Source organism: Taurulus bubalis, assembly GCF_910589615.1.
Source record: "Taurulus bubalis genome assembly, chromosome: 11".
NCBI lineage: Eukaryota > Metazoa > Chordata > Actinopteri > Perciformes > Cottidae > Taurulus > Taurulus bubalis.
In genome coordinates, this window is record NC_136599.1 from 13,566,585 (window position 1) to 13,581,154 (window position 14,570).

Genomic DNA, 14,570 nt, shown 5'->3' on the forward strand with positions numbered 1-14,570 from the left:
ATGGATGATCACATCTGTCTCTATATACCTTTTGCTGCATCACTGCTTCTGTATGTGCAGGTCTTCATTAGCACTGAGTCAACGAAGACAGAGCACCAGTCTTTCACAGAATACCCAACTCTCCAGTTTCTGTGTCAGTATAGTCTAATATTCTCCAGAGACGCTAACCTTTTCTCACATTTTCTTTATTAGAAACTAAAATGCTGTTTTGGTTCATGTCTCTTTCTGCTGCAGGGATTGTTACATTGACAGAGCTTTTACTCAGAGAGAGAGAGAGAGAGAGAGAGAGAGAGAGAGAGAGAGAGAGAGAGAGAGACATTACACTGTGAGCAATACTGCGATTAGATGCGCTGTCAAATAATCCAACATTTTATCCTTGTGACTTTAATGGCTTAATTTGACACATCTCTGATTTACTAAAGACAGCTTCCCAAGGCGTCTTCTGGCGACACAATTTCCGCTATTTAAGAAAGGACAAGCAGGGTTTAGTGTTAAATCTGTGTATTTGTAAGTGCTTTTATAATTATGATAAATCTTCTTGGACTGCACTGTTCCAAAGCAAAAAAAAGTTGGAAGTAAAACAATTTACAATATATGTTTGTATATGTGTCTGTAAACATTATATGTTTACGTCTGTGTTGAATGTGAGTGCAGCTGTTGACCGTCTCCTGCACTTCTGCTCAGCAATAGAAACATACATATACATATATATATACTGAATATATATATATATATATATATATTTACTATGTTAGTGAGTCAATAAATGTGTGTGTATGTATATGTACACACCCACTATATATTGCACAATGATTCAATATTGTTCATTGCATGTACACACAAATGTAATGTTTTATTACACGTATTTATGTATTATTAAAAACATTATTGAAAAATTACACTTACTGATCCACTTAATAACAACTCATCTTAAAAAAATATTATGTTGAGATATCGTTTACATGTTAAAATGAGTTAGACTTGACCAAAGTCATGTGAGATTCTGATAATATGTAAGAGATAGCAAATCAATGAATCTGTTTCTCTCAGATGCTGTGATCCTTCTCGCTCTACATGCGCTGTTTCCTCCCTTTTCCCTCCCTCCCTGCCTTTCTTCCCACCTCACAGCCTCCTATCCTCTTTCCCTCCAGTAGAGCACCACGAGGTAGTTAGATTATACAACATTACATGAAATGTTTCACTTGACCGACATTTATTGCAGTTTGCGTAGAACAGAAGGGCAAAAAGAATATCAAACTGACTTTTAGAGTTCTTGGGTGTTTTTCTGAGAGGGAAACAGAAACTGTGAATATCTGGAATCAAAGCGAATCAGGTGAGAACAATCTCAATCCTCATCTTTATATGTTAGGGAGCTTCACGCTTGGCCAATGATGTGTGTCAGTGGGAGTCTGTGTGAGAATAATTTTGAATTAATTATGTGGAGAAAATCAGTTATTTGAGAACATAACAGTCTAAACGCAGCTGGTAGATGTTGCTGTGAGCATGTGCCTCCACGTGAAGCTGTTTTTGTTTTTTTATACTCCCAGCAGGCAAATCTGATCTGGCGCTCCATGCCTTGCCAAAAATAAGCTCAACTCGTGGTTTACCATGACTTAATTTGTCCTATATGCTTGATTCACATGCACACATACAATGGATGTTAAACTACTCTGTATTGAAAACAGGAAATTCTAGTTTACCTGATTGGATTGAGTCTTAGATTAGATTGTAACACAGTGTAATGTAACCTCTTTATAAATAAACACACTTTTTGGGAGGTCTTTTGTGATGGCTAATACACATACTGTTGCTGTGCATATAACATCAGTGTTCAACATGTTGGCTCATCATAGATGTATCTCTGTTTCTGTGTTTCTCCTTTAAGGTCAGTATGAGTGGGGGAGTCAATGTAAAATCGGCCCCCCGGGCTCCTCTCTCATCAGGAATACCCCTCCCACACAGCCTGTTGCCCTCTTCCCCCAAAGCAGACACCCGCCGCCAGGCTAGTGAGCTGCCCAGACCGTCAGCACAGACCCCTAAACACACATCCACACACAGTCCCGGGCAATCTCCTTTACTTTGCCCACGGAGCTCCAGCATCCCTGGGCGTTCCTCCAAGGACCCGAAAAGAGACGCAGGCCTGAAGAGTCAGCTCTTCCAGCGGATGGGAGCTCTACCTGCTCCCCAGGTGTCACGCTCTGCCTACAGCAGCCCGTTGACCCAGCGTAGGGTACCGGAGCAACACTCCAAAGACACACTGGATCTGGGAAAACCCACCCCGCCTCACATCCCCTCACAGTCTCCACATGACGGCAATCGCAACAGGAACGCCTTCACTAACAAGAACCAAACATGGGGGGCCAGCAACCTGCGTCCACCGCTTCAGTTCAGAAGAAGAGACAACTCCAGCTCTGGATCCCAGGCCACGAGTGAGCTCATGACACAGAGAGAGAAAGAGCCTCCAGAAAACCACCCAGCCCAGTCCCTCATGTCAAACAACGGTTACCACTGTCCCTCTCTTGCTCAAATGAGCTACGAGCACGCCATCAGAGGTCGCAGTGACTCCACTAGCCAATCGGACGAGGAGATGGGCTCTCCTGAAGACAGCAGTCCAGCCTCCTCTCCTTGTCCCCTGCTGCCGCCACCGATCACTTTCACCATGCCAATAATGTCCAAGGTGGCTGTCAATATGTTGGCTCAGAGCCTAAATAAGGAGGCTGTGTCCACAGAGACACACACACCCAGAGTCAACATGGCTACTGTGGCTCCCTTCAGCTACCGGTACGTAGTGCACACTCATGCACAACTGATACAACAGTTTATCAAGACTTCTAGCACAAGCCCCCAATTACTGATATCCATTGTTAAATCATTCTCTTGTCATTATAACATGATCACATGTCTCCACAAAGCACTGTAGGGCCCCACTCTCTACTGATACTCTAACATGTGCATGTGCAAAGATACACACACACACACACACACACACACACACACATTTATACACACACACTTGGCGTTTTCTGGAGCAGAGCTGATTGTTAGAGTGTCCTCTTGCCAGCCTCTGGGCTGACTCAATATACTGTTGCCTCTCACACACTAGTTTTTACATTGTGGGATAAAAAACCCAAAATGGTGAGTTTTGTAATTTTGTTTCTGTGTCTTATGTGCGTTCTTGAATAGTGTGTGGTGTTTTAGTTAAATGATTTAATCCACGAAGAATGAATCAGTCAAAGGATTTTGTATTATTGCAAAGTGTGCAAAACTTAAGATTCTAATTCTTAGGCTTCTATTTTACTTTAATGATAAAATTATTCCCCGTGCCTTATCTGAGATTTTCTGTTTCTATAATTTGCATTAAGGAAATCAATGTGACACACCAGGGAAGGTCATCTATTTTCTTCCGGTCTCTTATGTGTTTGATTGCAATCAGCGATATTAACATAAGTGATTTGCATGTACAGTAACAGACGTGTGACGGCTGTGTTCATGATGTGTTTACAGGCTACATGTGCAGGAGAGCGATTATTCAGTGGATGAACTGAGTGACTGCTCATCTGGATCCATAGAAGTCTGCTGTGATGACCTAACACTAGGTTAGACACACACACACACACACACACACACATACAGGCATGCATTAAAACATTGATGAGGTTATACTTGCACGTTTTTTCACACACACATAACTTTTCATTTGTCTCTTACTCTTCATGCTGAACACAACTTGTAGTCTAGTTCTGTCGGCCCAGTTAGCGTCAGGGCGCCAAGAGGCCGAGAGCCCTTTTGGCAGGTATGGATGCCTACGTTCTGGGAGCCAGACACATTTACTGCAGCAGAGCCATAAATGGCGTCAGGCGGGCGACCTTTGGGTCTCGTTGTGGAACCTGAAAAGACTCATTGAGGACTAAGGGAAAACCATTCTCTGTCTGAATCTACTCATCAGGCCTCAGGAGCCATGTCAGGTGGTGTACTTGTGTGTGTGTGTCTCTCATTCATGAGCTCTGCTGACTTCAGTGGTTCCTACTCTAGATGAAGATACGTAAAAGAGAGATGGACTCAGGATGTTTGAATGAGGGAAGATGACAGGGATGATGTGGATCGGTAATTTGATGAAATGGGGCACTTTTCAACTCGATGCCAGAGAGAATTATTATATGCACATCCTTTTCGGCTACATCCATGAGCTGTTGGGGATGTTGAACCCTTCCTTACACTTTCTCTCCACCCCCTCTCTCTTGGAGTTCTTCCTTTCCAGCTTCATTGACCTAAAAAGCCACAGTCCCAGCATGACCCCCTCCCAGTCCTTTTGAGTACTGGTTTGCTCTGAACCCACAGCTATAGTCATGCTTTGTAGTGGTCAGTGTGAGTGGAGGGATTTGGACGTGCTTTGGAGATATGACTTAATCAGTGGCTTAGTGAATCATTCTTTGTGATGTGGTGTCAGTTGGATAGAAGGGGATTGACTGCCTGGCTTTGAAATGTGCAGTCCAGAGTTAGAGTGTGTATTAAACTTCAATGGAGAAAATCTCTCCTAGCTTAAAAACATCTGACAGAATATGTGCAGTTAAATGTTTTTCAATGTTTTGCATTAATCCTGGACATTGTTTCAAAGTGTTTTCTGAAGGCTGCATCTGGCTGATCCCTGCCAGTCAGTCCGCTTTTGGTTGTCATTTTTTTTGTTATTGAAATATGATAAAATAATATGAAAACAATGTTGTACTAATCTGAAGTGTCAAATATCTAAGTGATAACATCCTTGGCTGTCAGTTTTTGTAATAATTTAAGGGGGCAAGATTTGAGATTGGGAGCATTTTGATTGCTTCTCAGCGGCTCTCAACATGTCAGCGGCGTGCCGGTGATTCACAGCAAAGAATGCCAACAGCACTAACAGTAAAAACTGATGTCACCTTCAGTGCAAGGAAGTCAGCCTGGACCGAAAAAAAAGGAAGAGGAGCCTCAGTAATAAATGGCTCATTTTAAGATGAACAAAAACACAAAGTTTTTATTTGCAGGTGATTATACTCTAAAGACAGCATACTTCATAGTATGATATTCCAGTTCTACCAATAGATCCCCCTAAATGCTACACACTGTAGATGGAATCTACTGCTCTGAAATGGAGAACATTGTAACACTTTCTCTCCACATCCTCCATGGTCACTGGGCCTTGGGTAAAACATTTACACGCTCTACGGCCCTGGCAAGTCAAATTAAATTCTGTTCATGTCCTAGAACGTCAAATATGTACTGTACATATAAAGCATTTTCAGACTTATTATATTTAATTAAATGATGTCCAAAGCAGTTTATTTGACTTTTAAGTTCTCTATTGCAGTAAATTGATCTTGCGTGTCTAAAAGTGTACCTACCAGAAGATAACGAGCTCTTTGCAAATAAAAACCTTTTAAAGCTTTTTGAAGGTTTTAACCAGCTGGTTGTGGAAAGGGGGATGGGAGCCCATGGCGGACCAGCCCCTGTCTTTAAAGGCCTCTGGCTGTCTTGGGACTATGGTTTTGGTCTTGTAATTGGTCCCTAGAAGGCGTTAGAAACAGAACTAAAGTGTCTTAGGCTCCTCTGAAGCTACATTTACATGAAGGGTGGGCTGACACCGTAATGACTGTAATTTAGGGAGCTGAGAAAAGGAGGGGAACAGGGAGGAAGGAAAAGATTGGAGGGAAGGAAAAGAGAAAGAGTGAGAGGGGAGAGAGATGAAAAGAGGATAACTGATAAGGTCAGTGGGTTGATGGAATTCCTTTTGTGTAAGGAGGAAAGATGTGTGCACAGTGTTAAAAAAGACAGATCGTATGTTGGCTAAATATTTCAATGCTGAGAGCTCTGGTTGAACAAACAATTCAAGGCCAATTCAAGGCCAAATCATGACGTGATTTGGTCTTGGTTGTCTTCTGAGACTATGGTAAAAGAGTTTTCATTCCATTCACTTAGATTGAATCAGCTGTAACACAATCAGCTCTTACATCTTCCATTGGAGGCCCTAATGAAGACCTGAACATTTAATGTGACTGTAGCACCATGTGGTCTCTCAATTAGATGGAAGACCTCCTGACCTTGTGGCTCTCTGGAGAGGTGTATTTGAGCATGAGTTCATGTCTGACCATGTGTGTGTATGTGTGCTGATGTATGCGTGTGTGACAGTACACAGATGGTGTTTAAGATAAATGTGAAGTGTATCATTTTTCATGTCCCATTGAGGGTATGGCCTGATGTTCCCCACGGACACTCTCAAAGTCCATCAGCTGTCTTTCTCTCTCTCTCTCTCTCTCTCTCGCTCACACACACACACACACACACACACACACACACACACACACACACACACACACACACACACACACACACACACACACACGTACTGTACAGACAGATAGCGCAGGTCATGTGTACATCTGGATATGGATAAACACTGCACAGCATCCCACACCCATCTCTCATATGACATTGACATTTACAGGTAGAAAACAAAAATAATTGTATTTTCCAGGTGTGGAATTGACATGTTATTTGAAATAAATGGGCATGTTTCCCTTTGAAACCGGCTCACGATCTGGAGCAGAGATTTCAATTATTTCCAATATTATATTCAGTGGCCATTAGCCAACTGTGCACTATGTTACACTGGCTTTAATGCCCCAGTTCCCTTAATGGATGTGTATATAATATACAGTCCATTGCCAGTTTATTATGTACATTTATCCATACACTAAAACTAGACAGCAGTCTAATACAACAGTCCTGCAATAAATCCTTCTTTTATGTAGTTATGTATTCACGTTTGGAAAAAAAAGGTGTTGATCCAACTTTATTGTCAGTTTGCAGAGGTGGATTGTCGGTGGAGGCTAACTTCAACCTTTAATATAATTTAAATGGGTAAGTTATATACCTGATTGTTCTAGAGTTGCCGGTTTATATATGGGGATTGACTTGCTTTTGGAGTCAGACATTCCGATTAAAACAGCATAAATGCAGATAGTATATGCTTTTGTTTTCTTATCATCACCTGACAGGGCAACTTTGTCTTGCAGACACCACTTTGTGGATCCCTTAAGTACATTTTGAAACCCACTTTTAGAATAGTAGAAGTCAGCAAATATTAATGAAGGCAGGAAATCGTTTGTAAATGTCATGCTCCCTATCCCTTTAATGCCCTTGGACGATCTAGTGGATAGCGCTTTGATAACCCCGGCTGCATCTACTCTTAGACAGTGTGTAATCCTCTTTGGCCAATCTAATCAGAGAGACATATGCCGAGTTGGCCTTGGACAGTGATGAATGGTTTAGTGGCTTTGGGAAGATGATCAGACATAAGCGTGGACTAGATTATGTCCTCACTCATCACCAGGCTCGGTAGTAATCACTATATAGGGTTTGTATGTATTACTCAATATTTGACCCTAACTTTTACTTGCCTGTAGTCAAGCTGGAGTGATGGCCCAGTTTTTTTGTTTGGGTCAAGTGGTGAGTTTAATGGGGAAGACGTCACATTACTGCAGGAAAGTGAGTGCACCTGGAGGCACATAATCCATACATGAGCAGAAAGGCTCACAGGGATAATATACATGGATGAGAAAATATGAGTACAAAATCCACACAGAGAAACATAGAAGCTCCTCATTCTCCCATTTGCCTGACACACTGAGCCATCCACCCATTGTGTGGCAATGGACGAAGACAGAGCTGCCACCTCCTCCTTCTCTGTCCCCCAGGGACATTTCCTTCCTTCCTATGTCTGCATTAGATAGAGCGAGAGATGAAGGAGGAGAGAGAGGAGGGACAAAGGGGAATTGGGAAATGGGTGAATGAGTGCACACACTCAAGTTCTTTTTTGACCTCTGGGGTGACTCCCAACCCAGGGAGTTGAGTTATAGTCAGTCATGTGTGTAACTTCTCTGTGTCTCTGTGGGACCACACACACACACACACACACACACACACACACACACACACACACACACACACACACACACACACACACACACACACACAAAGACATCTATCTGTCAAATTAATAACCCATGGAGAATAAAGCGCACACTCCAATATTAGCACATACTTCAAGTATCAAGATTCCTGATATTAATTGAATCATACACTCATATTGTCCTCATAATATAATTTCACATACTACTTTATATCTTACAGCAGTTTTTTTTGTGCAGATCAAAGAAAGATTACTGACACACACTGTTGCTGATGATATCCATGGCTGCTGTAAGCACAGACACCACGCCGTAACTAGGCAGCCAGACTCCACAGCACAGCATTGTGGGATACCCCTGGGAAGCGTGCTGAGAATGACAACACTAAGGGACCGTCTAGAAAGAGCAATACTTCTTTTTACTTTGACATTCTCCAGATTGGCAGCTGATGTTTTTCAGCTCTCAGCTGTGTGTGATTCATGATGAGTGTGTGAAGTTGGCTCTGTGGGAGAACGGTGTTAGCATGTGTGCCTCCGGAATGAGGAGTTGGTATGAGTGATACGCTCACACCATTACCATGGACAGCCTTTAAGTGGCTGAATTGTCCAAATGCTTAAGCCAGTGACTCATGCTATGTATCACCAACACTGAAGTGAGGCGGCCAAAGAGTTATCATTGTGGAAAAACTCCCTCTCTCATTCACACTTACATATTTGACTCAGACTAGGAAGCCACTCATTGTATGTGTCACAGTGTCGCCTCAGTATTCTGTCTGTAAACAGGATAAAAAAAAACGATGTTATTGTGTTGGTGCAGTATACCAGAGTGTGTGTCACTGTGAGCCTTTCCTTCGTGTACATGTGTGTCATGGTCTGGTATTCATCCCTGTGTCCTGTGGACCCTATGTGTTAGCGTGTTAGCGGACATAAGCAAACGTAGCAGGAGTGGCAATGTGGTGAGGCAGGATATCCCCTCTCTGTCTTACAGGCTTCCTCTGCTCCTCTGGCACACATATAGAGATCCTTCCTCGTCCCCCCGTCCTCCTCCTTGTCCCCCTCCTTCTCCTCCTCCTCTCACTTTCCTCATTGCCTTGTTTTCTGCATTATAATTTCACATCTTTACGTTCTTTCTTCTTTTCCCCCACCAAAAGCATTCAGTCGGCTTCTTTATTAATGGTTTCTGCTCTATCCTGTTTTGCCTCACTTCACTTCTATTCTCAGTCACACATTCATGCTTGTTTCATTTTTAGAAAAACATTTTTTTTCTGATACTACAAGACAAAAAGGCAAAAAAAGAAGAAGCAAGAGAGAGTACGTGACAATAGGGAGTGGGTGAAAGTGAGAACGCATGCCATCTGCTTAGTTGAAGAGGAATCGTTCCTCTTAAAGTTTAAGTCGCTCTGATACAATTAATTACATCCAGAACAGCAGTGCTTTGGTCCTCTCTCGCAGTACTTTTCCTTTCAAAGCTGGAGACCTTACCTATAATGGGCCACACACTGTCTGTGTGTGTGTGTGTCCTGCTGGCTACTTCACTCTGTAGAAATATAGTGGCGAATCTGTTCCTATCGCTGTTGAGAGATGCTAGGGAAAATTGACTCAAAGTACAGAAACACCCTGCCTTCTCTCCCTGCCTGTCTGTCTGTCTGTCTGTCTGTCTGTCTGTCTGTCTGTCTGTCTGTCCATCTAGGCATCTGTCTGTCTGTCTGTCTGTCTGTCTGTCTGTCTGTCTGTCTGTCCATCTAGGCATCTGTCTGTCTGTCTCACTCCTTCTATTTCACTCTGTTTTCAATCTATCAATTTGTCTCTCATCTTTGCTAAAAGTGTCTTTTTGTGTGTATGAAACTGTCACTGCCCGTCATGTGGTCAGCCCGCAAACACGTTTTCTCTCACACACACACACACACACACACACACACACACACACACACACACACACACACACACACACACACACACACAGACAGAGTACTGTGTGAGTGTGCTATGAGATGAATGTGTAGTCTAGTACTGAGCACTGGCACTCATCATACTTTGCCAGCTTCTCTGATGTCAGGCCAGATTGCTCAGGTCAGTCAGACACCCTGCACAGACAGCAGGCTCAGTGTGGGCAAGAGAGAGAGAGAGAGAGAGAGAGAGAGAGAGAGAGAGAGAGAGAGAGAGAGAGAGAGAGAGAGAGAGAGAATGTTTACATCAGCCATATATTAAAGTGATTAGACTGTGGAGCCAGAGAGACGAGTACTGGAACAAACAAGTAGCTGTTTGCTGCCAACACACACTTTACCTGTGTGTTTACGTGCTTTCAAGAGCACTGACGCGTGTCTTTGCCCCACGAGCATCTGTGCGCCACACAGACCGGCCTTGTACACGGCCACTCTCTTTTGACTCACCTTAATCCCTCATCAGGGAGGTATAAGAACTGACGTACAGCACCTATTAGCCTTAAATTACATCCCTTACCCTCCTACTGGCCTGCTACCAGACCCCAAGCCCCCATAACTGTCACCACACAGCTCTGGCCTTGGTGAGGCATAACCACCTCAACATTGGCCCTTTATTAAAGCAAGCTGCTTCTAATGAATGGCTTTAGCCTTTACACAATAAAACAGCCAATGTATGTCTGTGTTTTGTCTGCTACTGAGGTCCTGTATTACACAAACTTATTCAAGGCCAGATGGATGGACGAATGTCATTTTTTGGCTCAATAAGCGCCAGTTTAGTTACTGTTTTTAAAGTACCTATCTAATATTGAGTGTGGAATGTGAGCAAACAGGACACTGCTTGTTCTTTGCTCTGGTTAGGTGTCAAACGATATATGCAAATGTAACAGAAAATGGGCTTAAGCCCAACAGCCTGCTTGTTTGAATCCTACTTTACTTACAGTTTGAGACCTGATAACATCACATCTGCAGACATTGCTGCTTGAACAAGTGCATTAATGACAATCCACCCATATCACAAACACTGTATGCAGACACGATGCATTAAATACTCAAAAACTAAATTCAGCAGTTTTATTGATTGTTAATGACTAATGATGGACTTAAAGTTCATTTTATGCACTGTTATCATGGTTACCTGTAATGGAAATAGAATTAGATGACGGCATCATACTATTTCTCTGTCTCTGTTAATATCCCTCTCTTATTGGAGATCCACCCAACTCTGTAATGAGGAATTACAGGTATATATTCTCTATGTTCTTGGAGCAAAGCATCGGAGATGATGACCGAGTAAAAGAAGGGAATGATTAAGAGGATGGAGAAGAGTTACTCCTGTGTCCTGTGTTGATTGAGATGGGATGTCCAGAGCGATGAGATGATGTAGTTGACCGAGCCAGAGAGAGCTATATGAGTCTCTGGATGGGGGCTTTGGCTTCTCCGAGCCTGTCTCATCAATGTGACACACTCGTAGAGACAGACCCACGCACACACACACACACAGACACACACACACACACACACACACACACACACACACACACACACACACACACACACACACACACACACACACACACACACACACACACACACACAGGGAGGATAGACAATAATATAGTGACATTGATACTCATTCACCCAACCTCACACATGTACATTGCGAGTTTTACCACTGAGGTATCATGATGGTTGTGCTGAGATGGATGAGATTGTTATCTATATATATCCTGAAAAACTTAATGGCCTGTGCATATTAACTCTAAGAGGGGGTGGGTGACATACTGTAGGTCTGGAGGAAGGAAGGAAAGGAAGGGAGGAAATGAGAAAATAGCAATGGAGATGAGTAGAGAGGTAATATGATGCAAGTGGGGAGGGGAGTGTGATGCTCATTTGAGGTCTGTTGGCTACTAATTGAAGGATAATCAGTGACTGACCTATCTGGTTGTGTATTAGGGACTGTGTCTCCTGTTCCTCTCTTCTAAGCTGATGCTGTATAGCCACGGCTGTTTTCCAGATAATTGGAATCAGCTTAATCATGGGTGGGCCTCCCGTGATTGTGGCACATAAGAGAATCTGAATATGAATGGCTGAATAGAGCAGCTAATGTGATTATGAATGATTGGACATGCATGTGTGTGTGCTAGGGGTCTTTTTTTCTGGCTGCAGTATGTGATATTGTTTGACTCACACACAGCTGAGCTCAATATAAATATTTCTTTCTTGTCGTCTTTCTTTTTTCTTCTTTTGTTTTCCTCTCTTACTTTCTCATTTTCTTCATTCTATCATTTATTTCTTCCTTCTTTCCTTTCTTGCTTCACTAGTGTTCAGTATATTCATCTGTGATGCGTGTTTGAGAGAGAGAGAGAGAGAGAGAGAGAGAGAGAGAGGGAGAGAGAGAGAGAGAGAGAGAGAGGATTGGTGGGTGAATCAGCCAGTGGGTGGAGAGAGAGCGAGAGACAACAAGAAAGAAGGAGGGAAGGATAGAGGAGTAAGAAAGAGTGGAGGAAGGGTGAATGAGCCAGCGGGGGTAGAGTGAGCAACCCAGCGAGTGAGGGAGAGGTAGAGGGAGGAGAGAAAGAGGAGGGGGATGTTGCCGCTGCTGCTGCTGCGACTGTTTCTCCTGTCAGTCGGCTGCTGCTTGCCTGGCAAGCAGGAGGGAATACAGAGCTAGAGAGAAGCAGAGAGGGACACAGAGAAAGAGGCTGGTCGGTGCTGTGTTTTGTTCTGCGCTATTGTGGTACAGGGTGTCGCAGAAAGGAAGTGGATTTTGGCACTAGACACAGAACTGCAGATCCATGGATTACCAGCAGTGAGTAAGGTTGACTGCTATTGCCACTATACTAACCCACTCGTCATTTTCAACAGAGGGGTGAACCCCCAGTCTCACACGGCGGGGAGTCTGGACCCACTGAAGACTGAGAGCCAGAGAGGGAGGGCAAACCAGATAGTCTTTGCGTTTTCACACCTTTTTCTCTCTGCTTGTTTCCCTCCATTTCGTTCAGTCTGCCTGTGTGTATCTCAGAGTGTGTCACTGATGCTGTTGCTTGGCTCTCTGCAGGAGGGATGCTGGAGGCTAATGTGGCTACCATTAGCATGACGGCCAAACCCAGTGAGCTGGACTTAAGGGCTGCTGCTGTCTCCTGCCAGGAAACTTCAGCCCAGACCATGGCCTCTAGAAAGCCCCCGTCCAAGCCTTCCACTTTACCCCTGGGACAATCACGTCCCTCTGGGTCAGAGCTCAAGGTCTACCGGCCCTCCTCTGGATCTATCCCAGTTCCTAATCCGTCCAGGCTCCGCAAGCAGCGGTCACTTAACAACTTGTGTGTGCTCACTGATGCTGAGAAGAAGATGCACCTGTACCAATCTCCCCACTGGATTGATGATGCGAGCCGGCCTGGCACAGACACCAACAAGCCGGGACAGATTAAGGCAGTTCAGTCTGGGGGTGGCAGAACACCACTTTCTCGGACCCTTTCAAAGTCAGAACAGTCTCTTTTCCAGGGTAAGCCCAAACCTTTTTGCTCCCCATCGGTGACTTCTTACGGAAACAAGCCAAGTCGAATCCCGGCCCCTGGTAAACCACGGGGACCCTATGCTGAGGTCAAGCCCATCAGCAAGGCCTCTGAAGCAGGCCAGAATTCAGACATAGACCCTGCAAACAACCCAACTAAGGCTAACTCCAATGGAGCTGGGAACACTGGAACTAATGGCAAGAAACTAGGGGAGAGGGAGAGATGTGTAGCTCTCTCAGCAGAAGAGAAGAAAGACAGGAAGGGGATAGAGGGAGACGATGATAAGAGCTTTCTGAAGGTGGACCCAGAGTTAGTGGTTACAGTTCTGGGGGACCTGGAGCAGCTGCTCTTCAGCCAGATGCTTGGTGAGTCTGCTGTTTTATCCCTATTTTGCATGAAAACACACAGGTTCAAGCATGACACCAATTAGGAAAGGGTACGATTATGTCAACATGTTAACAACAGTTACTTATTGATTCAGTATATAAAAGGTAAACATCAACTCCTCTCCTCTCCTCTCCTCTCCTCTCCTCCACGCAAACCATTCCCTGCTGCTCTGGCTATAGCTCCAGCATCAACAGTGCATTTTAAACGAGTCCAGTCTCTATTGCAGCAGAGCATAATGTCAGTGTGTTTTTTTTCAAAGTGCCTTTCGCGATACAATGGTGAGAGCCCTCGCTCTGTAGGTGGTGAAAATCCCTATGTTTTCACTCCTGTAGCAGTCATTTGCTGTGTTTACATGTGTACAATTGTTTTATGTTGTATGTGGATGTATATTAGCTCTGTGTGCTCGCATGAAGCAGCTGAAGTAAGCAGTTCCAGAGGGCTGGTGTTGTTTTCTTGTTGATTCCTTATGGAGCACTGGAATAATTTGTCCCAGTCTCATCTGACCCACTGCCACAGTGAGCTAGATATCAATGCATTCCTTCTCCCTCTGTTATTATATCTCTCTCTCTCCCAGGTTTTATGTCTCTAACTCTTCCACGCTGTGGGCAGGAGAATCTATTTTTTACAAATTGAAAGTAGTCCACGCGTGTACACGTCTATCTGTGCGGTAGTAAAGCATCTAAAACTGCATTTTTCATACCGATGCCACAGCATCTCCTGGCTTACGCTGAACTCAGCCATTCGTTAATAAAGGCCGTGTGAGTGGAGCTAGTGGGGTGTGTGTTTTCGGCC

At 43.9% G+C, this 14,570-nt stretch overlaps 1 protein-coding gene across 1 annotated transcript in view; it reads left to right on the forward strand.

The window, feature by feature from the left end:
- Positions 1-1,890: 1,890 nt before the first annotated feature.
- nav1a (neuron navigator 1a) overlaps positions 1,891-14,570 on the forward strand; it is a 73,551-nt gene continuing 60,871 nt past the window's right edge. Inside the window, exons 1-3 of the mRNA XM_079226777.1 lie at positions 1,891-2,781; positions 3,505-3,596; positions 12,938-13,756. Of these exons, the coding sequence (XP_079082903.1) occupies positions 1,892-2,781; positions 3,505-3,596; positions 12,938-13,756 (1,801 nt within the window). The 5' untranslated portion in view covers position 1,891. The remainder of the gene's footprint in view (positions 2,782-3,504; positions 3,597-12,937; positions 13,757-14,570) is intronic.